Genomic DNA, 25,077 nt, shown 5'->3' with positions numbered 1-25,077 from the left:
ACAATTAAATTGCAGTTGATCATCAGTAATTACAATTGAAATAGGTTGATCAAGAAAGGTACATGATGAATCATAACATGCGTGCATCAAATTATTACTACTTTCTTCTTTCTCCTCCGTAGCACACACATTAGAAGAAAATTCACCATCTAAGAATTCACCCTCCACAGCACAACATTCTATGCTCAAGTAAGAAATCAGTGGAGTACCAACCTCCTCAATTCTCTCAACCTCCACTTTAGGTTCAACAACATTCAACTCACCAACTAGTGGAATAATGTCATCAACAACTTTATCAACCACAACCTCCACTTGAGATTCAAGCCCAACCGCAACATCAACCTCCATTTGAGATTTAAGCTCAACTGGCGATTTTACTACCGTCACCTCCTCACGTGGACATTGGGTGATATCATGCCCAACTTCTAAACACCAACAACATATAATATCACAAGTACAAGAATTTGAGTTTTTAAATGTACCTTGATATTCATGCTTCAAAACCAACTTCGGTCTAGTCTTGACCTTCTTCTCTTCACTCGACCTTCGTGCGGATGTCAAGAACTCCTTCCACGAGTCAATTCCCTGCCTACCACTCGATTTGCACCTCCTATCATCACGATCCAAATGCAATGCTCTATCCCCACCAAATCTACTACCTCGTCTCTTCTCATTAGCACTACCCTCAAGCCTATCCAACCTTTCATGTAAAGGCTTAAGCTCCTTCTCCCATATTCCATCAAACCCCCTTAACATTGTTTGAAATTGAAGATCGTCAACCATTATACCTGCAAGAAAAGGTTAGTATAAAACAATAAAAGAATAAAGTTTCCTCACCACAAATTCTCACTAGTCACTCCAATGAAAATTCACTCGCACTCGTCTTTTTCCCTCACCACAAAACCTCACAAATCACTCCAATGAAAATTCACTCCACTCAAATATGTTCACTTGAGTGAGAATTCTCAAGGGGGCGCTTAAGTCTCGTGGCTTCCACGTATCAAACTTATGAGATCAATCCTGTGACGCTTGAAATTCGACTCACTTAGACCACACAAGAACAAGCAACCCTGGAAATTGACTAGAATGCGACTAAATGACAAGGAAAAACTTAACGCTGAAATATAAGCGCTAAAATTCCAACAAACACCCGAGTATAGTATATATATTTTTTTTCTTCTCCTTTTTTTTTGTTTCGGGTGAACAGTACGCTACAGTAAATCCGGCGATGAACAGTTTCGTAAATATTTTCGGCAGATGAACAGTAATTTCGGTGACGATAAACAGTATCTCGGCGGATGAATAGTAATTCCGGAAGATGAACAGTACGCGTGAACAGTAAATCCAATACGCGTGAACAGTAAATTCGGCAACGATGAACAGTAACTTCGGCAACGATGAACAGTAACTCCGGCGAATGAACATTAATTCGCGATTTTTTTTTTAAAATTCAACAAATCCGTAGAAATCGCTACACGAAAATCGGTATTGAAAATCCTACGAAGAATTGAATGGATACGCTTACTTGAATCAAAAACCTTGAGCTCTGATACCACCTTATGCGATCCCGCCCACGAGATCTTTGATTTGTCCCGATCTTTGAAACAAGTAATTGATAGGTGTGATAATCGCCTCTAGATCACGCGGTCTAGCAACAATTCATCAACGATAGAAACAATCTCGTTCAAGAGAACCTCCAAAGAACCCGTCCTTGGCAACCCTCGTGATATTCGATTGACAAACGCCACAAAAGATAAATCTTTTGATAAGTTTGATTTGATACAACGCAAAAGATATAACGAAACTTAAGCTTATTTTTGAGAGAATTCTCAAAGAAAAGTTTTATATAAAACTCAATTATTGACTAAAAAGTTTTTTCTACAATGATAAAATTCGTCTATATATTGATACCAAATCCAAAGAACAAAAAGATAACTAGGTAACAAAATCTGCACCAAATCTTCGCAAATATTCGCAGCTAATCATAGGACACGGACCCCGTGTATGGGTCCGGATCAGGGTCCGTGTATGTTCGGGATTTCTCTTCCTCAAGTGTATAGGACACGGACCCCGTGTGCAGGTCCGTGTACACGTCCTTATAGCCTCGGTCTGATCTAACAATGCTTGGATGATAATCCTTTGGCTTCCGAACTCACTCCCATGCATCACGAACCTTTCGGCACTTTGCTCCTTTCCCGTGAGCCCTCCTTGATTGATCATAAGTCCCTGCAACGCTACCATGATCGCATCACAAACTCTCCAATTTGTTCAGTAAACAATTTAATCTGTGAAACATGTTTGAGAAAAACTATAGTATACTGGATATAAAATATGTTAAGCAAAACTTATAAATATCATACCTCATTAATCATTGCAGCTTGTGTATTTAAATCGGACTCTAGTCTTTTGATTACTGTCTTCAATCCTCGTCTTACTTCATCAGTGTAAACACATGTTCCAGAATATTGGAGCATTGGATTGAGAAAATATGCTAAAAACACACAAATATAAAATTATATAACGATAACCACAACAATGGATTTATTTTTTGTAAATATAATCTAATTTTACCTGCAGCATGTAGGTGTTGGTGTAATTGATTATACCAACGCTCATCAATCACATCCCAGTACAATTGCCAGTCTTTCACACTTTCTTTTATAGATAATTTAGCTCTATCCATTGCTTCATATATAATCGATAGCGTTGGCTTATTGTCTTGATCAACCAACTTCAAAACTTTGACGAGAGGTTCCATTGCTGTGCATATATCACGAGCCGACTTCAAAAATTTTGTGTCCAAATTGATCGCTGTAATTTTTTCGACATCTTTTCTTCTCTTGCTTGTATTGTTGTACTCACGCCACTCAACTGAAGTGTACAATCTCTTCAAATCTTGACAATACCGGACGAGACTTTCTAAAGAAATAAATTCAGTAGCAAAGCGAGTGATTCCAGGTCTCAACAATTCACGATCATTTGTGTAGATTTTCATTAAGTTCACGATTTTTTCACTATTGTATATAAAACTTGTTATTTGCTTTGCTTTATCAATGCACCTCTTTACCTTTGTCATTTTACCAATATCTTCAAGCATAAGATCAATGCAGTGTGCAGCACAAGGTGACCAAAACATGTGAGGTCTTTCAATCATCAATTTCTGTCCAGCAGCTTTGTTTGACTTTCACTATCTGTAACCACATGTACAACATTTTCTTCTCCAATATCGTCAATAACATTATTCAGAAGAGATAATATAAAATCGGCTGTCTTTCTTTTGTTTGTGCAATCCACTGAACTATGAAATATCATGTTGCGATCGCAGTATATCATAAAATTAATGATAGGATGCTTGTTGCGTGTGCTCCAACCATCACACATTATTGTACATCCATATTTTGGCCATTTGGATTTTAATGTATTCAAATATATAGTGATATCTTCGACCTCCTCTTCTAGGAAAACACCACCTATTTGACGTCCCGAAGGACCTTGTACTCCAGGTCCAACATTTGCGATGGTATTAATCATTGCTTGGTAGTATGGACCACTATCTGCTGCATGAAATGGAATTGCATTGTATATAAACCATTTTGAAATAGCCTTCCCAACATCTTTGACCTTTTCAGGAGCAAACCAATTTTTTATACTCTTTCGTTTTGATGAAAACATGTAAGAATCAATCCCTTTCGATGGTAACTGAGCTCCCTCTCGTACGCTAAAGCTACGAGTCATCTGTTTTCTTAAATTGGGATTTGCAATTGGTGTCCTGAAATTAAATAATATAATCTAATCAGAATTTTTATATTACTCCATTAAAATTAAGTTTTTAAAATGATACATTAATTTTGAACCATATCGGATATGCATCAACTATAAAAATAAAATATTTATTTACCTGAACCATATCGGTTTTGCATATCTTCCTCAAATGCTCTTCTTCTACGACTTTCTTTCATTGCTTTTCGCAGTGCCCTATTTTCCATATCTTCTAAAGTTTCTTCATAGGTATTATCGAATTTATCATCATGTCCACTGTCACTGCAATTATCGAGTCCATGTATGCTCTGTTGAATTGCATTAATAGCAATTTCTTTCTTTTTTTTGATTAAATTTCTCTCGTTCTTAGTATCTTGAAGATGTTTCCGGAACATCAATGATATTTCTTTTGGAGCTTTAGTGCATGACTCAACATTTCCAGCAACATGAGCAATATGTTGCTTTAATCTTGTAATTCCACCAGTTATAATTTTTCCACAAAGTTTGCATTGTATTGTCTTTCTATCACCTCCGATGGATTTACCAAACTCCCAACCAATATCGAGTTTCGGAGCCATTGTTCATAGGATTTACAAATATTTAATTTACCAAAGAATTTTAATATAATACGTAAAAAAACCTGTGATAAAGATGATTAAGTAATTTTATAAATAATTAGTAATTCATAATACATAATTAAACAATATACTATTATTAATTAAATTGTCGTTACTAAAGAATTTAAATATATATTAAATAATATTATTTAAAATCTTTAAATATATAGTATTTCTGTAAAATTAATTAAATTGTCAATACAACTCTAGGTTTAAAAACTAGCTCAAATAAAATTCAATCAATAAATTTTAGTTCAATCAATCAACGAACAATAATAAATATTATGAACAAAAATAATAACGTTACCTTTTAAGATTCCTTCGTAAAATCAACAAAGAATATTATTACCTGTCAATATTAAACATTTTTATTAAAAAAATTATAAAACAGAATTATTTTAATTACAATAAAAAAATTAATACCTGTGAAATTTGGATTACACAATATCTCCGGACCAGTAAAAATTAAAGCTGAAAAATAGCCGTGGAAAAATTGAAGCGACAAGAAACAATTCACGCAAATGAATCAAGTGTGCACTTTACTCATGCTGCATTCATTAGCGGAGAGGACGCAAAAGAAATGATTATAATGAATCAAGAACAATATTCACTCATGCTGCGGAAATGAGCAATTTCTGAAGGAGAGACGGACGCACTTTATAAGCGGATGGGTCACGGATTAAATGAATCCGTGACCACACTGTGTGGTCACGGATTCTTGAATCCGTGAACCTTTATTTATTTTTAATTCAAACCGTCTCTATAGTAGCGATATTAGCGACGGTTTTAATACCGTCGCTACATACATAAAACCGTCCCTAGTAGCGACGGTTCAAGACAAAACCGTCGCGAATTGCGTTCCGGTTCCGTTCCACCGTTACATCTCCGTTTTCCACCGTCATATCGCCGTTTTCGGTATACGAAACGCCGCTACAAGCCATCAACCTACCCACCCCGGAACTTTGGAACAGCAAAGGCCGTTCCCGTTCCGGAACAGCCGTTCCGGTCGCAACACGGCCGTTCCGGTCGCAACACGGCCGTTCCGGCGAACCATGATGCAAGCCTATCCAAACACTCCTGCCCAACACTATAATTACTGGTCTCCCCTGCATCTTCATCCTTAGTTTCTGCGCTATGCCATGCAGGATCATCTTCAACATCCAAAAGCATCTTCATTAAAATGCAAAAAAGCCTACTAATGAACTGCGGTAACTTGCGCATCATCCCAGGAGCTCTTTCTCGCTCCTCCGCCAGAGTAATAACAAATTCAATTGCTAAATGCCTTGTGCCTTCTTCCAAACTCTCCGCTTCCGCAATCTGTAGCATGGAACCCACTACATCAACAATCTGCTTGCGCAGAAACCTAGGCTCTGTTCCAGCCAATTCTATCAACAACTCCAAAGCCTCTTGGGCTGTGGCCTCCTGCCCAGAATTCAGTGCCTCTGTCAATGTCCTCATCATAGAAGGCAACAGATCCTGGAACCTATCCCGGTCATTCGAACTGGACAAGCACTGAATAAAATTAATCACGGCACTCAATGCGGCGATTTTAACATCAGCATTTGGAGAATTGTTCAATACATTCAAGAAAACGATATGCAAATCAGTAATATACGGAAGCAATGTTTCTCCAATAAACTGAGCCAATTGAGAGAACATCAAAAAAGCAGATTCTTGAAGTTTGGCGGATTCACTGGTTACACATTGAAACATGAAAGGCAAAATCTCAGGCCACTGATTATCAGGGAGAAGCGAGGATGCTAGCTGTGACACGGTGTCACAAAGTTTCATGACTATTGATATTCACGGGAAATTTAGGGTCCGATCCACGCAAGCGTCACTAATCCAGACACGGGCTTCAAAATTACCCTGGGCCTGAAATCACAAATAAGACCGTTAGGAGGGGGCCAGGAGAGTATCCTGACGTAGCCCCTCCGACGCTCAAGTCAGAGACTGAGGATATATGGGGGGAGCAGCTAAGGGCGCTGCTGAAAACAATATAGTGAATGAAATATCGTACGCTCAAACCTGGTATTTATAGGAGAATACCAGGGCTTGTTATGGGCCCTTCACCTGTGGGTTACCTGTGGGCCTTAGATATGGGCCGGGGGTTTGGGCCAGATCTTGATGGGCTCATCCATGGGGTATCACCAGTCTCCCCCTCCCGAGTCAAACTGAATCGTAGGTTCAAAGTTCGATTAATGGTGTTGTCCTTGGTTCATCGGCGATGAGGATGTATCGTACCAGAAAAAATTAATTTCGTTTGCCGTTAACGAACGATGTTCACCGCTGCAAAAATTACGGGGATCGACCTGCCCGGTCAGGTCGCGGGAATCGACCTGCCTGGTCAGGTCGTGGGGGTGTGGGGGCAACGCCCCCAAAAGATTTTTTTTTTTTTTTCTGCCGTCCTCCAGTCTCCAAAGATTTGGAAGCAAATCTAATCATGGTCCTGCTCTGAAAGGAAAAGATATCAAATCAAATCGCAATCTTGATAAGATTTGTGCTCCCCTATAAATATAGGCTCCTTCCCCACTTCATTCTCGCTTCACCCCTACATAATTTTTCAATCACGCTCACGCCCTGCTCACGCAACCCATCACCACACTCGGCCAGACGCCCATCACTCCAGCGCGCGCCCACCCTCTTCGACAGCTCACGCTCGAGCCACCGCCCAACTCCCTGCCTAGCCAACGCCTCGCCTCGCCACCTTGCCTCTACCCCGTCCGCCCGAGCGTCCGAGCGCCACGCTCGCCTAGCCAGCGCCCAGCCCCGAGTTCGCCTCCTTCCAAGCTCGCCCCTCGTCGAGCGCCCTGCCTACGCTCGCCTCGCCGGGCGCAACTCACCTTTCGCCTCGCCCAGCGCTTGAGCGCCCCGCCCAAGCCAGCTACACGCTCGCCCTGCCGAGGCGCTCACCCGGCGTGCATCTGCTCTTGCGCGCATCCCTCGCCTGAGTGCCCTGCCGAAGTGCTCGCCCCCTCGCGCATCACGCTCGCCCTGCTGCCCGAGCGTCTCGCTCGCTCCTGTCACGCTCGCCCGAGCGCCTCGCCCCTTCCGTGCACATACCCTGCCACGAGCTCGCGCGGCCGCACGCTCGCCCCTGCCACGAGCTCGCCAAGCCGCACGCTCGCCCCTGCTGCCCGAGCGTCTCGCTCGCTCCTGTCACGCTCGCCCGAGCGCCTCGCCCCCTTCGTGCACATACCCTGCCACGAGCTCGCCTGGCCGCACGCTCGACCCTGCCACAAGCTCGCCCCATCGTGCCACGCTCGCCCCTCTCACGAGCTCGCCCCACCGTGCCACGCTCGCCCCTGTCACGAGCTCGCCCCGCCGTGCCACACTCGCCCCTGCCACGAGCTCGCCCCGCCGTGCCACGAGCTCGCCCCGCCGTGCCACGAGCTCGCCCCGTCGTGCCACGCTCGCTCGAGCGCCGAGCGTCCCACGCTCGCCCAGCACCCGAGCACCCGCTCGACCCTCGCCTGCCGCTTTCGCCCTCTCTAGCCGAGCGTCTGCCTGCCGCGCGCCCGAGCATCACACGCTCGCCCATCACCCGAGCACCAGCTCGCCCCTCGCCCTTGCACGCCAGCCCTCACGCGCCGTAACGCACCTTGCTCGGTCATTCTTGCGATTCTATTGCTTTGATTATTTTCCCCTGCCTCATCCGGGTCAGTTCTCTCCTTTTCCTGTTTGATTATCCTTAGCACTTATGTCTTCTTCCGATTCCGATTCCGAGTCTAGTTCTTTGGGTGGTTCTGAGGGGTTTAGCGAGTCTAGCGAGTCCAGCAGGTCTAGCAGGTCCAGCGAGTCTAGCCAGAGTAAGATTTCCCTAGCCGATCCTGATTTTACCATTGATCCTCCTGAGGAGGAAGTCACCACTCATAGTCGTCCGGGTAAGGAAGTTCGTCACGTGACCCAACAGATGAACATATCTAACGCAGACAACTTGTGGTATGGTCATTTGTCATCCCACATCCCTTCCGGTAGCGAGCCAAAACTTAGAACTTTATGGCACATTCCTTCCTCCCACCAGATTATCATTCCTAGCCCAGAGGACCGGCCCTATCTAGCCCCTAAGGGCTATTATACCTTCTTTCAGCATCACTTTGATGCAGGTCTTCGTTTCCCTTTATGCGATTTCTTTCAAGAATTAAGCAAGTACTACCAGGTGCATTTAGGTTTACTCACGCCCAATGCTTTCCGTTTGATAAGCTGTTTCGCTGTGTTATTTAGAGCTTTAGGCCTCCCTTTGAATTGCACCACTTTTTCCTACTTCTTAGTTTTGTCCAGGTCAAAAGATGGACCTTTCTATGTAACCTCCCGGTCTAGCCACAAACTGTTCGATGGGGCCCCCAATCATGTGAAGGACTGGAAAAAATACTTCTTCTTTGTACAGCCACCCAAAGAATTGACTTGCTTTACCGATTGGTATCCTGTCTTCACTAAACCCAAACTTTCCAAGAGTTATAAAAAAGATGAGGAGTACCTACAGATAATGAGTGTACTAGGAGATCGATGCTTTAACATTCCCAAACTTCTATCTGAGGATCTCCTATGTCATGCCGGGTTAAGTCCCGTTAAAATTAAGCTGAAGGAGAATGCTGGTAGATATTCTCATCTGTCCATACTTCTTGTTTTTCTTTTATTTATTATGTTACTTGATAACATTCTCATTTGGTTCCTTGTCTCTGCTTGCAGGTACTAGAGTCATGAACACCCTATTTCTCCGTGAACTTTCCAAGACAAAGGCCGGGGGTTCTTCATCAGCTTCCCAGAAATCCATTACCCCGGCAGTCAAGATGGGCCCAAAGGGAGATTGTTCTGCTGCTGAGAAAAAGAAAACAGGTTCCTGTTCTACTATCGCGAAGAAGCCTGCTAGCTCCCCTAGCTCCCCTACTGCTGCGAAGAAGAAGAAGGCAGGCTCCTCCTCCTCCGCCTCAGAGCGAGCCTCCTCGCCACCTCCTCGCGCCAACTCCCCTCCTCCGTCTGGTAAGCAAAATGCATCCACTGATCTTAGCCCGTCAGCCTCTCAGCATGGCAAGCGCAAGATTTCTGAGATTTCTGTCGTATCGGTCTCTTCTCCAGAGGGGTCCGAGCCCGATGAGGGGCCTCCCCTCGCATCGGCGGTGCATCCTCTATACACTTCGGATTCGGCCATCGTGGGGCGGGGTCCTACTCCTCTAGCTCAGAAGATAATTTATCAGCTTCCTTCCGACGCCGATGCAGCGTTCATGGGTTCACTGAGGTGGTCAGACCTCCTCCGCCGGACGTGCAGCAGTGTCACCGAGGTATACTTCTCCTTATAACCTTTAGATTGATGTTTAATATACATTTGATCTTCTTATCGTCTTTTCACCCTTGTCTACTTATGCAGGGCATGATGTACGTCGAGGAGTTGGCTGAGCGTGCTCACGCCGCTCGATCTGACTCTTGTCAAGAATTACGCGAGGTTCAGGCTCTCCGCGAACAGCTCCAGGCTACTATTGATGAGATGAAAGTGTCGCATGCCAAGGAGCTTTCGGAGTCCCAAGCTCAATTGTCGGAGTCCCAAGCTCAATTGTCGGAGTCCCATATCCAGTGCGGCGAGCTCTCAAAACAGAAGCAGGAGTCTCAGCGGCTGATAGAGGATCAAGCTAAAGAGATCAAGAAGCTGAAGAAAGAATTAAAGAACTCACAGGCTGAGCTTAAAGACGCCAAGGCACGACATGTTGCAGAAGCCTCCTCCTTCAAAGAGGAATTTCTCAAATCCGAAGAATTTGTCGAGATCTGTGGCCCGAAAGCTTTTCACCACCTGGGGGTGGGTTTCGAGGGTGCAGTCGGCCTTTTCAATGCTCAGAGCTATCCTCCGCCAGGCGCCCCTACTGACTTTATCGACTTCGAGGGCTTCATATCTAGTCTTCCCCCCGATTCCTAGATTGAGCACCTTTATTTATGTTATTTTCTGCATTGTTTTATTTTCCATAGGATTATACGACTTTTGGGACGTTTACATTTGGTTCTTTCCTTTTGCGCACTTTTGACATGTACGAACTCGTTTTATTTATGCAACCTTGAGTATTTTGCATTTGAATTTACTGCTTCTTACGAGTTTGTCTCTGATACTATTAACCTGTTAGGGCAAATAAAATCATCACCCTCTAACTCCTCTGCTAGATCATACCTTAGCAGGACAATAAAAATCAACCACCTTCCCCTGCTAACTCCTCTGCTCGGTGACAGGAAAATAGAAATTCACCATCTCCACCATCTAACTCCTCTGCTAGGTGACACCTTAGCAGGAAAATAAAAATCAACCACCTTCCCCCTCTAACTCCTCTACTAGACGATGCCTTAGTAGGAAAATAGAAATTAATACCATCACCCTCTACTCCTCTACTAGGCGATGCCTTTAGCAGGAAAATAGAAATCAACACCATCATCCTCTAACTCCTCTGCTGGGTGACACCTTAGCAGGAAAATAGAAATCAACACCATCACCCTCTAACTTCTCTGCCAGGTCATACCTTAGCAGGAAAATAGAAATTCACCATCTCCACCCTCTAACTCCTCTGCTAGGTGACACCTTAGCAGGAAAATAGAAATCAACACCATCACCCTCTAGCTCCTCTGCTAGGTCATACCTTAGCAGGAAAATAGAAATTCACCATCTCCACCCTCTAACTCCTCTGCTAGGTGACACCTTAGCAGGAAAATAGAAATCAACACCATCACCCTCTAAGTCCTCTGCCAGGTCATACCTTAGCAGGAAAATAGAAATTCACCATCTCCACCCTCTAACTCCTCTACTAGGTGACACCTTAGCAGGAAAATAGAAATCAACACCATCACCCTCTAGCTCCTCTGCCAGGTCATACCTTAGCAGGAAAATAGAAATTCACCATCTCCACCCTCTAACTCCTCTGCTAGGTGACACCTTAGCAGGAAAATAGAAATCAACACCATCACCCTCTAGCTCCTCTGCCAGGTCATACCTTAGCAGGAAAATAGAAATTCACCATATCCACCCTCTAACTCCTCTGCTAGGTGACACCTTAGCAGGAAAATAGAAATCAACATCATCACCCTCTAACTCCTCTGCTAGGTCGGGCCTTAGCAGGAAAATAAAAATTCACCTCTCCCACCCTCTAACTCCTCTGCTAGGTCGGGCCTTAGCAGGAAAATAAAAATTCAACACCTCCACACTCTAACTCCTCTGCTAGGTCGGGCCTTAGCAGGAAAATAAAAATTCACCTCCCCCACCCTCTAACTCCTCTGCTAAGCCGGGCCTTAGCAGGAAAATAAAAATTCAACACCTCCACACTCTAACTCATCTGCTAGGTCGGGCCTTAGCAGGAAAATAAAAATTCACTTCCCCCACCCTCTAACTCCTCTGCTAAGCCGGGCCTTAGCAGGAAAATTTAATTTCTCCCCTGCACTCTGCTCCTCTACTAGACGATGCCATAGTAAGGAAATTTAATTTTTCTCCACCCCAACTCTGCTCCTCTGCTAGGCGATGCCTTAGCAGGAAAATTTAATTTTTCTCACTTTCATAATACACCACCATTCATGAACTGAAAAGAAGAACTTGATTTTATTGAATTCCAATGGATTACATAAGAAAGTTTAGAAAGTAAAATACATCGACGACAGAATCAAGAATAATACTTCCTAAGGTGATAAGCATTCCAAGGCCTCTTCAAAGCTTTGCCTTGCGCATTCTCTAAGTAATAGGCTCCAGAGCTCAGCCTCTCGATCACTTTGAAGGGACCCTCCCACTTTGGGTCCAGTTTTCCTCTCTGCTCTTCTTGTACCTTCCTCAGAACCAAGTCACCCACCTGAAAGTTCCTCTGCACGACTCTTCGATTATAAGACTGTGCAATGCGGTTCTTATAAGCTTCCAATTGAATGCTGGCAGCCTCCCTTTTTCCTTCCAAAAGATCAAGGTCAGTAGCGCGTCTCGCACCATTGTCCTCGTCATAAAACATCACCCTTGCCGATTCCAACCCGATCTCAGCCGGGAGCACTGCTTCATTACCGTAGACCAAACTGAAAGGAGTTTCTTTGGTTCCCTCTCTCGGAGTGGTTCGGTATGCCCATAAGACACTTGGTAGCTCATCCACCCAATTGCCTTTGGCTTTGCCCAGTCGAACTTTTAGACCCTGTACCAGCGTCCGATTAGTCACCTCCGCCTGGCCATTACTCTGCGGGTAAGCTACAGAGGTAAAGACTTGTTGGATCATCATCTCTTTACACCAAGCTTCGATTTTGGCCCCTTGGAACTGTCTCCCATTATCGGATGCCTCCTAGGTACCCCGTGCCTGCATACTATACTCTTCCACAAGAATTTCAGGACGTCGTTCTCAGTGATTCTGGCCAAAGGCTCTGCTTCCACCCACTTTGAAAAATAATCAACTGCTACCAGTAGGAATTTTTTCTGAGCAGGAGCTATAGGAAAAGGTCCCACGATATGCATTCCCCACTGGTCAAAGGGACAGGCGGCCGTGACAGCCTTCATCATCGCGGCCGGCTGGTGATTCAACCGCGCATGACGTTGACAACTATCAAAAGACATTACCAACTCTTGAGCATCATGCAGCACTGAGGGCCAAGAATAACCGGCAAGCAGTACTTTTCTTGCTAATGCATAAGCCCCTAAATGATTTCCACAACACCCCTCGTGAACTTCTCGGAGCACATAATCAGCCTCTTTGTAACTTAAGCACCGAAGAAGTGGCCCTGCAAAAGACGTTCTAAACAACACGTCCCCAACCATTACATAGCGTGAACATTTTATCTTCAACTTACGAGCTTCGAGAGGGTTATCAGGAAGCTTTCCCTCTTTCAGGTAATCAATTATGTCAGTCCTCCAATCATCTTCTTCTTGCTCAACTGCAGGTGAAATCGTGTGAGGTGTGAGTTCGATTTGAAATACCACATCTCTATTCTTCCAACTTCCCATCGTTCCAGCCATTTTGGCTAGAGCGTCTGCCTTTTCATTTTCTTTCCTGGGAATCTGTTCAAATGTAATCTCTGTGAATTTCTCTCTGATTCTGTTCACTTCTCGAGCATACTCAATAAGCTTCTCATCTTTCACATCATACATCCCCTTCATCTGTTGCGCTACCAACTGTGAGTCAGAAAAAATAAGTACCCGGGTAGCTCCCACATTTATGGCTGCTCGAAGTCCTGCCAACACAGCCTCATACTATGCCTCATTATTGGATGCTCGAAAGTCCAACCTTACAGCCAACTTCACTTCTTCCCCAGCTGGTGAAATCAGTACTACTCCCACCCCACTTCCGTCCTTCGACGAGGAACCATCCACATACACCTTCCAAGGGTCCTCATTCTCCTTATGTACAGTCTCAGCCAGAAAATCGGCTAACGCTTGTGCTTTAATAGCTGTTCTCGGCTCATACTGGATGTCATATTCTCCCAACTCCGTAGTCCACTTAACCAGGCGGCCGGACATATCAGAATGAGTGAGAATTCTGCCTAATGGACTGTTAGTGAGCACCACAATCGGATGAGATAAGAAGTAAGGCCTCAAGCGTCTGGCTGTCATTACCAACGCCAAAGCCAACTTTTCCAACCCCGAGTATCGGATCTCTGCCCCCTTGAGTGCATGCGAAACATAGTACACCGACTGTTGAACTGATCCATCAAGCTTGACAAGGACCGAACTCACGGCCCCTTCAGTGGCAGATAAATATACCCACAAAGGCTCCCCTGCTGTCGGTTTGGCTAGAACAGGAAGCTCGGCAAGGTACTCCTTCAGTTCTGTGCAAGCCTTCTCGCAATCCGGCCCCCACTCAAATTTTTTCGCCTTTCGCAGGGTCCGGAAAAAAGGTAAACTTCTATGGACGGATCTCGAGATAAAACGTGCCAGCGCAGCAATCCTCCCTGCCAACTGCTGAACATCTTTGGGCCCCTGAGGAGAGACCATATTTTGGATAGCTTGAATTTTCTCAGGGTTAGCCTCAATTCCCCTCTCCGTCACCATATAACCCAGAAACTTCCCACTCTTCACCCCAAATATACACTTCTGAGGGTTCAACTTCAGCCCATAGGACCTGAGGGTGGAAAAGGTCTCCACTAAGTCAGGTATGAGCAGGGCTGAATCCTTAGACTTTACCATGATGTCATCCACATACACTTCCACATTCCTTCCCACCTGCTTAGAAAAGACTTTATCCATCAACCGCTAATACGTGGCTCCGGCATTTTTTAGTCCGAAGGGCATGACCACGTAACAGAAAGTTCCTTCAGAGGTGATGAAACTTACTTTATCTTGATCCTCCACGGCCAAGGGGATTTGATGGTACCCCTGATAAGCGTCCAGCATGCACAAATACTGGTGTCCGGCTGTGGAGTCCACCAACTGATCTATCCGCGGCAAGGGATAACAATCTTTAGGACATGCCTTGTTGAGATCTCTGAAGTCCACACACATCCTCCATTTTCCCGAACTTTTCGGAACAAGAACGACATTCGAGAGCCAAGTAGGAAATTGTACCTCTCGAATTTGCCCAGCACTGAGCAACTCTCCCACCTCCTTTTTTATAACTATATCTTTCTCAGGCCCGAAGTGTCTTTTCTTCTGTTTCACGGGACGAGAATTCGGCAAGATGTTTAACCGATGTTCTGCTACATCTGGACTCGTCCCTGTGAGCTCTTGGGCTGACCAAGAGAACCTGTTGAGATTAGCTTGTAAACAAGTAATAAGTTTTTCCCTTACCTCTGGGTCAAGGTCAGGGGCTATTCTTAGAGTTTTCTTGTCAGGCCCCAATGTCACGATCTCCGGCTTCTCATCCATCACCTCATGAACCTCTCTCCTTACCACGGGCAACCCGCTTCGCCCCTTTCTAATCATATTGACCTCCACACGTGCCCTCTTCCCCTCTTCTTTTAATATCCCCTCATAACACCGACGAGCGACTTTCTGGTCCCCACATAAGACTCCAACCTCCCTCCCCACGGGAAACTTCAACTTCTGATGATACGTGGACGCTACAGCTCTGAAATCCTTTAGGGCTGGTCGCCCCAGAATTCCATTGTAAGCGGATGGGGTGTCCACCACAGTAAATTTCGTCATCTTGGTCACCCGCCGAGGCTCATGCCCCAAAGATAAAGGAAGGACAATTTGACCCAGCGGCGGGATGCAATGTCCTGCGAACCCATATAGAGGAGCGGAGATTGGCTCAAACTCAAATCCTTCCACCTTCATCTGATCCAGAGTACTCTTGAACAGGATATTAACAGAGCTTCCATTATCAATAAAGATTCGTGCCACATCGTAATTGGCAACGGTAGTCGTCACCACCAAGGCATCGTTATGAGGAGCCACAATGCATCGTAGATCCTCTGGCCCAAAACTGATGATAGGATCATGGGGTAAGTTCGCACTCCTCGATATTTCAAAATTCTCCAACCTCCTCCCATGCGCCTTCCGCGCTCGCCCGGAATCCCCATCAGTAGCACCCCCCGAGATCATATGAATTATTCCTCTCGTCGGGTGATTATCCTCATTCGTTCTCCTCCTCGGTTCAGCGGGCTCGCGAGGGACATCCTGACCTCGACCCTCTCTCCTCGGCTCTTCGATCCTCGGATGTATCCATGGAGGGCCTCGACCCCGCCTAGAAGACGGGAGAGATCTCAGCTCACTCCCGGACGAGGACCCTTCTTGTCTACCCCGTGGCGGAGGTCGAGCACTGCTCTCAACCCTCTGTGACTTCTCCCCCCTCTCCCCCGACTCCCTCACCTCCATCACCTTATCCCGACTCCTATTCAGAGGAACATGTGATGAGAATTGTCTTCTACCTTTGGTTCTGTCCTCATCTCTTTCCCCTGCACCCCTCTTCTTTCCACCTCTCTCGGCTCCCTCCACCCTACTTCCTCCGGACCGGTTTTCCATCCTCCTGTATCGTTGAGCATCCTCCAAGTTTACATATTTCTCAGCTCGAGCCAACAAATCATCATAGCTCGACGGAGGCTTCTTGACCAACGACTTAAAAAACTCTCCTCCCCTTAGTCCTTGTGTAAAGGCACTTATCATGATGTCAGGGGTAGCCGATGGTATTTCTAGCGCTGCAGTGTTGAAGCGCTGGACAAACTCCCGCAACGTTTCAGCCTCTTGCTGTTTCATCACAAACAAACTCAAATAGTTCTTTTGATGCCTCTTGCTGCTGGCAAATCGGTGCAAGAAGGCTGCAGAGAAATCCTCTAACGATTGTATGGAGTTGGGCTGCATGGTATTAAACCATTGCTGGGCTGACCTCACCAACGTGCCCAGAAACACCCTGCACCTGACTCCGTCCGAATATTGGTGCAACAGAGCCGCATTCTCAAATCTCCCCAAGTGTTCCTCAGGGTCTGTATGTCCGTCATACTCTCCAACGTTTGATTGTCGGAAATTCGGAGGAAGCCCTTCCTCCAAGATGGCTAGTGAAAAAGGGCTTCCTCTCTTGGGTACCGGCGCCCTGCTTCCCACCTGCTCCCTCAACCTCCTTATCTCTTTCCACATCTCTCCCATCTCACTAATCTCCCCACTCTGGAGGGGTTGCGTCTCTTCAACCCTGCTATGATGGACCTCAACATTTTCCTCCCGCTCCTGATGGGCGGCTTGTTCCTCTACAAACATAGACTCTTGATTCTTCTTCATGGCCTCATCCACTGTTCGGGTGATAAATTGGCCCAGCTGTTCCAGGGTCAAGTTTCCCACATTCTCATTGGGACGGGTTTGCTCGACCCTCGTCTCGTGGATGGGCTCCTCAGTTCTGGCCTCTTGACGAGGTTGTTCTTGTCTCGTCTCAAGATGCGGTTGTTCCTGTCCCGCCTCAGCGCGAGATGGTTCGGGTCCCCTCCGAGGACGCGATGATGCTGAGGTGGCTCTTCCACTCCCTCTCCTCCCTACCATCTCTACGTCTTAACTCAAAGATTCCCACAGATGGCGCCAAGTGATATTCACGGGAAATTTAGGGTCCGATCCACGCAAGCGTCACTAATCCAGACACGGGCTTCAAAATTACCCTGGGCCTGAAATCACAAATAAGACCGTTAGGAGGGGGCCAGGAGAGTATCCTGGCGTAGCCCCTCCGACGCTCAAGTCAGAGACTGATGATATATGGGGGGAGCAGCTAAGGGCGCTGCTAAAAACAATATAGTGAATGAAATATCGTACGCTCAAACCTGGTATTTATAGGAGAATACCTGGGCTTGTCATGAGCCCTTCACCTGTGGGCTACCTGTGGGCCTTAGATATGGGCCGGGGGTTTGGGCCAGATCTTGATGGGCTCATCCATGGGGTATCAACTATGGATTTCATCTCCTCACGCTGGATTGAGCTTAAAAGGATGTTCTTAACAGAGGAGCGATTGGATTCACTGAGTTGAGGCCAAATGAAGGAATCATCCCGAGTAAGTTGCTTCCGGAGGAGGATGGTGCCCATGGCGCGTGCCTAGAACCGAACTGAGGAGGAGAGGAGGTGGGCGAGTTTCAGAGCAAGCGAATTAGGATCGTTCTGCTTGAGCAAATGGAAGATGGACTCAGCCTGGGATCGCTCCTCATTGGAAGAAGACATCAAATGGGAGATTAGGGTCTCGAACGCCGCCGGGTCAGGCCCCATAATAGCCGCCAATTGTGCTTGCTAGAGCTGGGTCGAATCGGCGTCCATCGTATCCAGCCACGGTGGTTATGGTCTACGGTTTTTTTTGTTGAGGATGATTGAATTAGGGGAGGGGGTGGCGCTCTCCTACTTTTTTTTTGAACCATTTGTGAAAATATATTTAAATACATGCATATAATAACAACAGTCAATCGTGCATTATAAAAATGTAAATGACTACCGAGTAAAAATACCGTAGTTAAAAACAATTTATCATCCTCAAAACCCTAGACTGTTATTTAAAAGAATTCAAGTGTAACCTTCAAAATCCTGCTAAATCATCAACGTGGTAAAAGGTGAAAGTGTATAAAACAAACAATGTTCATCTGTAACGCCCCGAAAATTTAGAGGTCCATGAAAACCACATGCATTTGAGTTATTAAATTCTGTGTATTTTAATTAAATGTTTTAATTGCATAAATTAATTATGTGGTGCATATTGGCATGTTTAAAATATATTTTTCTACATGGTTGCATTAAAATGTAATTTTTAAAGGTTATTCGAGTTGCGATCGAGGAACAGAGATCGATGGATGAAAAATAGAAAATGTTTTTATTAAATAATTGTTTTTAATTATTTAAAATATGGGTGATGCTTTTTCTTATTTTTTTGAAAATAAGAGATTTTGAGGTGATTTTATACGCCGGGACATAATTTTTATCGGTGTTGGCTTTTCAACAAAATTACAAGCTTTTTGGCAACCCGGCTAATAAATTCACAAACATTTCTAAACAAAATTATTTTTAATATTTTAATTAATCACTAATGAGCTTAATTGGACCTAATTAACTACCTAATGGGCCTAAGCTTGTTCAAGGATTAATTAAACTATATAATATGCAATTAACCTACCCCAAACCCTTGGCACTACACACCCCACTCTCCTAGCAAATCAAAAATTCTCCCCTCAATTTTCACACGACACACACACAAAAGTTGAAGGAAAAAGCATCAAAAGTTGCAAGGATTTTCAAGCCGTTGTTTCTTCGTCCCCGTTCTTCAATCGCCAACGGGTTTTCGTGCGTAAAATACACAAAAGCGCGTCATATTCTCCTTTTAATCATCATCACACCATAGTAATTGTTTATGCATAATTTTTGAGAAAAAACATGGCACACACGTTGAATTTTCGTAACTTCATGCACATGTGTTTTAAACTTGTGTTTTTTATTTCAAAAATCATGTTTTGTTATGTTGTTAAAGGGGCTGCCATGATTAGGAATGGTTAAGGGATGTTTTTACGTGTTTTCAAGGGTCCTAAAACACACCAAAAACGTTGCAAAAACCAAAAGAAAACTGTAAGGCCCGAGAATTGGATTATCATAATCAGACTTGTTTTGTTGATAATTAAGGGGATTGTAGACGCATTGTATCGGACCGGAAGAGACGGAAAAGTAAATGCAATTTTTGGTGTGAGATGAGCTCGGCGCATATGCGCCACCAGTCCGGCGCATATGCGCAACATTTCCAGAAACATTGGCGCACATGCGCGAGTAGATACGCGCATATGCGCGACACGTCCAGAATCTTTGGCGCATATGCGCGAGATGAAGCACGCATATGCGCGAGGAGTTAAGATTGACATTGCCGAGACCAGTAGGTCTCGCGCATAAAGGCGGGTGATGTCGCGCATATGCGCGAAACGTGTACTCCAAAGAATAAGCCATTTGTCCTAGGCCATGCATATATGTTGAGTTGGCTTCTTCCCTTCCTTGCAGCAGCTGAGAACCGAGAGAGAGCAAATTCCATAGAAGCTCAAGATTCCTTCATAGCTTAGAAATTGATTTGTGCAAGAATTATTCACCCAAACTTTGATCCAAGTAGAGATTCTTGTTCCTTGCATCAAGGGCTTCAAAAGGGTATATGTTTTATTAAATTCCAGCATGGTTTGATATATATGTGTTGGGAGAATGAGGAATTGAGCTCTATGATATGTTCCTATAATTATGAAGATACTATATTCGCCACCGGAACGAAAAAAAGATACCGTATACGATTTTTATGAAATTCCAACATGTATTGAATGGAAATTATGCAGATTTTCAGAGTTGGGCATGTTTATGATAGTGGTTATGAGTTGATTGTTATAGACTAGTATTGGTTGAGTTGTCGGTATCGAGAAACTACGCCGTTATGCCGTCGAAATGTACCGAGATTGAATATTGCTCCGTATGTGTATCCTTTTGAGTTAGAAGTTGATATGGTGCATTGTATATATGTCATTTCAGATTTGGTTTGACAGATTCGATAACAAGAATACGAGACTTCGACTTCTACGAACGACAAGAAGGTATAATTCATGTTTGTTTGGGGAAGACACAACTCAAATGAGATTCAATTTGAGTTTCCCAACAAAATCACATACTTGTTCTATTTGTATTTTATATTAATTTACATATATGTACTGAGATAGGAGTGTCATTGGTAGATACGCCAATTTTCTAAACGTTCGGTGATATCGATGCTTCGGATCAGATTCACTCCGATTGTAGATTTCGATACAGACCAGACCGAAGTTTAGGAATAAGATGCAACGCCACCACGATTGGGAGAGTAGGTGGGAGACCTGTTACATCTTATTCACACCGGGATCCCTAGACTTAGATACGAGTCGAGTTAAAGAGTAAGAGTCAGATTGTTTTATCTGTATTCACTAATGTGTCATAAATACTGATTATGTGTTATGATTTGTATGAAACCGCATGACATGCATGTACACATGTTTTATAATGGAATTTATTCTCATCGGAGTTTTCGGCTGTTGTTGTGTCTGTATGTGTGCATAACAACAGGTAGGGCAGAATCTGGGTCGCAGCAGAGATGAGAGATGGATATAGCGTGGTGATCACGGGCATAGCAGATGTACTAGTAGTTGTACTTTTGTCATGTATTGTATTTGAATACTGGTTTGTTGAATATGTACTGGACAAGACATGTATATTATGTTTGTAGAAATAAAATAAATGAAGACCTTGTGCATGTTTATATACATTTGAATTAATGTTAAAAGCAAAAATTTGACCCACATTTTCTAGCAAAGATCCAACTAATCCCAAAAAGAATCGAGTTAGAGCCCGGGTCCCCACAAAAACAATCTGGAACCGTGGGACAAAAGCTAATGGAGAACCGTGAGTGGTGTTGGCTTGTTCTTGATGCTAGGGGTTGGTTTCTATGCATGGGGCTTGGGGGCTCGTCCAGGGTCGGCTGGGGCTCAAGGAGAGTCTTGGGTGAGGGCCTGGTAGAGTTCTAGTGGGCTAGAACTCGCGCAGCAGGGCTGGAGAAGAGTCCTCGCTGGTTAGGAAACTTCCCGAGGGTGATGTATTTGTGTTTGGCCGAGAGTTTAAGGGGCTGCAGCTTGGTAGGGGCTGAGCTAGGTGGTTTGGGTGATGGCTTGAGACGGTCCAGAGAGGGGTAGGAAGGGTCAGGGCTTGTGGTGGCTCGAGCAAGAGTCCACGCGAAGCAACACACTCACGCACGCAGGAAGCTAGGGAACGCGCGGGCTGTGCTTCTATGGTTTAGGAGCTTCGCTGGTGGGTTCCAGGGTAATGGCTGGTTTGGGTCGTGTCTAGGCTTTGTCCAGGGTCAGTTGGGGTCAGGTAGGCTTGGTGGTGGCTCGCATGGAAGTGTCCCAGTGTCCCTAGGAGTCTTTGAGCGTGAGGTTGCAGCAGCAGCTAGGAAGAGTCACGCACAGATTGTTGGGTCACGTTCCAGGAGAGTTTGGGGGAGTTAGGGGCTCGGTGCTGGTCTAGGGCTAGGGTGGAGCGTGGTCCAGTGATGGTTAGCAAGGTGGGTGACCGGGTGTTAATAAGGTAGAAGAGTCCTAGATTGATAAGGACCCAACAAATACAAAGAGATAGCCGTGTGTTCTGGTGCATTCGGGCAGGAGGTTTCGAGTGGTTAAGGGCTGGTCCTTTGGGCTAGAGCTTGCACAGTAGGGTCCCTATACAAGTTGGCTAAGTTTTGGCTCAAGGTGGCTCGGGCATAGCTCGAGTAAATTGAGAAATGGCTCGGGTGGTTCGATAAGTGTCTAAAACAAATATTAAAGAATTAATATTGAATCCATGGGTCCATGGGGGTGGCTCATGACTTGGAAGGGTAGAATAAATCATAAAAATGCTATGTTTAAAATTTGGGATCAAAATAATGAGTTTTGGATTTATTCGGGATTTAATCGCCGCACGAAATGCTAATTAACGAGTTAATTGAAACTCCTAGTTTTATGCTTTATAAAATTATGAAAAATTAGGTTTAAGCTTAATTAATTATTATAAGTCTAAGTTTTGAATTTTGAAATTTTATATTAAGTTTTGGTTTAAATCGGGGTTAAAACGCTTTAATACGTTATATTTAAATATTAAATTAAAAGTCCTCGATTTAAGCTAAATAAAATTATGAGAAAATTCATGTAGGCTTAAATAATTATTTGGGACATTTTAGATTCAATGAAATTAAGAAAAAGTCAAAAACGTAAAATTTTACGTCTAGGGGTAAAACGGTCTTTTTATACCTAGAAATTAGTAAACGTCATTGCAGTGTCCTGAATGCTGTTTTAGGTGCTAATATGATTATTTTCAATGATTATGGATGTTTATAGAATTTAATATGTTAAAACGATTATTTTAAATGTTTATGGAATTTTATATGTATAAGGATTTTTATGTCAAAATATTTATTTTAAATGTTTATGATTTAACATGTCAATATGTTATTTTAATGTTTTGATGTTAATATGATTATTTTAAATGTTCCTGGGTATTTATATGTTAAAATGTATATGAATTTTATGATTTAACGTGGACATTTAAAAGACATGTTGCATGCTTGGTTTAAAAGAAAAACGTTATATGCATGTTTAAATTTTATAAAGTGATGAGAATATGAAACGTTGAAGGAAGTGAAGTAATTGTGACTAATACGATGATATGTTGGAAATTTCGTGAGGGTTATGGTCCCAGTGGGAGCCCGACGATCGTGTTTCCTTGGATACGGACATGTAGATGTATACGATGATATGTTAATACGTAAGGCCAAGGCCCAGTTGACCGGTGAGAGTGTTGCTGGTGTCCCCGCCGCCTAGTACTGTGGTTACATGTAGATGGATCCATCGCCCAACACGTAGACGTAGACGTAGATGAACACGAAAGTCACAATTAACGATCTGAATTCAACGAAAGGAAAAAAGAATACGTATATGTTGATGATAATATGAATATGAATATGTTGAGGATGATATGATTAAGTTTATGAAAATGTTTATGTTTAAAGTTCATGCATCATTATGAAAATGTTTTTATTTAAAGTTTATGCATCATGAAAATGATTATGAAATGTTTTTATTTAAAGTTTATGCATCATGAAAATGTTTACGAAAATGTTATTGTTTAAAGTTTATGCATCTTCATGAAAACGATATTTTAAGTACAAGTATTTTTCACTGTTATATGTTAACTGTAATACGTATTACTTGTTATCAAGGATATGACGTGTTGAGTTTTTAGACTCACTAGGTGTGATTGATGCATGTGATTTTGATGTTAATGTTTTTGGAGGTCTTGATGTTTGATCTGACTGGACTGAAGGTGCACATAACCCGAGGACCTACGCTAGTTTTCCGCACTAGTTATGATTTATGATTTTACGTGATGTTAAAGATATTTTTACGAAAATTTATTTGTGAGTGATTTTTGAGAGGTTATAGTATAGGCTATACTTTTCAAATAATGTTTTTAGGTTGGTAAAATGTTTGGCGATTTTATGCTTTAAAATATTTTCCTTTGGATTTTTAAATGGCAGTTGGATGTTTATTTTTAAAATGATGTCAAAAATATTTTATGGTTCGGCCAATGCTAAGTGAGGTTAAAAAAAAATTCTAGTACTTTTTAAGCAAAACGAATAAGCAGACGTTTCATCATCCATGACTTATAAACATATAGTGCGGAAGAAATGCAAGGTCCTCGGGTTTTCACTTGCACCCCCAGCTCAGCCTACTCAGTCTTCAATGCCTCCAATCTCCTCAACCAAAGATCACCTGCATCAATCACACCTAGTGAGTCTAAAGATTCAAGACACCTGAACTGTTATAACAAGTACATATACATAACATGCAACAGTAAAAAGTGCTGTAATTAAAATACCTTTCATGACCTAAAAACATGAACTTAAACATAACTTGTCAATGCATAAATGTGTCCAAAACATGTCTCATCAAATCATTATATATATATATTCATTTTCTTTATTTGAATTTCGTTCATTAGTTTTGACTTTTGTATCAGCTCTATCGTATCATCTCTATTCGATTGATCCATCTATGTATAACCGTGGTACTCGGCGGTGGGGACATCAGCGACAGCATTACCCATCCACTGAGCCTTGACCTTATATATCATCGTATACATATTCGTATTAGTGACAATGAACTCTCATCGTTCAAAACATGTCATCATTTTTATTACTGATAAAATCATGCATATACGTAAATTTCCTTAAAATCAAGCATGCAATGTATTTTTCATAATTAAATAAAAAGTCATGTTCATGATATTGTATACATTTAAAAACATACAGTTTTGTGATCAGGGCGCTGTCAGGACTGCTACCTCGACTCGGGTGCAAAATAATCATTTTGCCCCTCAAAACCCTAAATGATCGTTTTACCTCTAGACCTCAAAATTTCGACCCGAAGTCAATCAAACACCTTAAAACATCTCAAAAATATTTATAATCATTTCTTAGACGTAAACTCGAGCATGTATCATAACTTATACTATTCGTTTTAAAACATGGACTGGGGTCCCTGTTTTAACCCGAATCAATCCAAACCATAACCAAACTCTCTCAAACTTATACCACACCCTACCAGCCCCTAAACAACTTGTTTCAGACCACTTAGGACCCTCGGAAAAGGCCATATAGCTGCTGGAAAATTCTGCCCTTAGCCACCAACAAACCCCAATACACATAACCCTCCAATATTCGAACCTAGCCCACACTAAGCCGGACCAGCCCTTAACTAGACCACCCTAGGGCCAATACCAAAACCGTGGACCCTCTCCTGGACCAACCAA

General features: G+C 43.5%; 2 protein-coding genes across 2 annotated transcripts; both read right to left on the bottom strand.

The window, feature by feature from the left end:
- Positions 1-2,234: 2,234 nt before the first annotated feature.
- LOC142537589 (uncharacterized) lies at positions 2,235-3,154 on the bottom strand. The gene is made up of 3 exons (XM_075643093.1): positions 2,572-3,154; positions 2,361-2,491; positions 2,235-2,285 (listed from the first exon to the last, which is right to left on the bottom strand). Exons 1-3 carry the CDS (start codon positions 3,152-3,154, stop codon positions 2,235-2,237), a joined length of 765 nt encoding a protein of 254 aa, XP_075499208.1.
- Positions 3,155-13,551: 10,397 nt separating this feature from the next.
- LOC142537588 (uncharacterized) lies at positions 13,552-16,986 on the bottom strand. Its single transcript, XM_075643092.1, has 4 exons — positions 16,736-16,986; positions 16,364-16,531; positions 14,632-16,264; positions 13,552-14,520 (listed from the first exon to the last, which is right to left on the bottom strand). The coding sequence occupies exons 1-4, from the start codon at positions 16,984-16,986 to the stop codon at positions 13,552-13,554; spliced, it is 3,021 nt and encodes a 1,006-aa protein (XP_075499207.1).
- Positions 16,987-25,077: the final 8,091 nt, after the last annotated feature.

This window comes from Primulina tabacum, chromosome 2 (genome assembly GCF_025594145.1).
Source record: "Primulina tabacum isolate GXHZ01 chromosome 2, ASM2559414v2, whole genome shotgun sequence".
NCBI classification, from domain to species: Eukaryota; Viridiplantae; Streptophyta; class Magnoliopsida; order Lamiales; family Gesneriaceae; genus Primulina; species Primulina tabacum.
Note: the sequence above shows the minus strand (reverse complement) of the source record. Positions and strands in the feature narration are given on the sequence as shown.

Coding starts and splice junctions, on each gene's coding strand:
- LOC142537589 (XM_075643093.1), bottom strand. CDS start 3,154: ATGATTGAAAGACCTCACATGTTTTGGTCACCTTGTGCTGCACACTGC. Junction 2,492..2,571: donor CCAACACCTACATGCTGCAG/GTAAAATTAGAT, acceptor GTGTGTTTTTAG/CATATTTTCTCAATCCAATG. Junction 2,286..2,360: donor AAGCTGCAATGATTAATGAG/GTATGATATTTA, acceptor CATGTTTCACAG/ATTAAATTGTTTACTGAACA.
- LOC142537588 (XM_075643092.1), bottom strand. CDS start 16,986: ATGTTTGTAGAGGAACAAGCCGCCCATCAGGAGCGGGAGGAAAATGTT. Junction 16,532..16,735: donor CGACAATCAAACGTTGGAGA/GTATGACGGACA, acceptor CCGATTTGCCAG/CAGCAAGAGGCATCAAAAGA. Junction 16,265..16,363: donor CAAGGACTAAGGGGAGGAGA/GTTTTTTAAGTC, acceptor TCAACGATACAG/GAGGATGGAAAACCGGTCCG.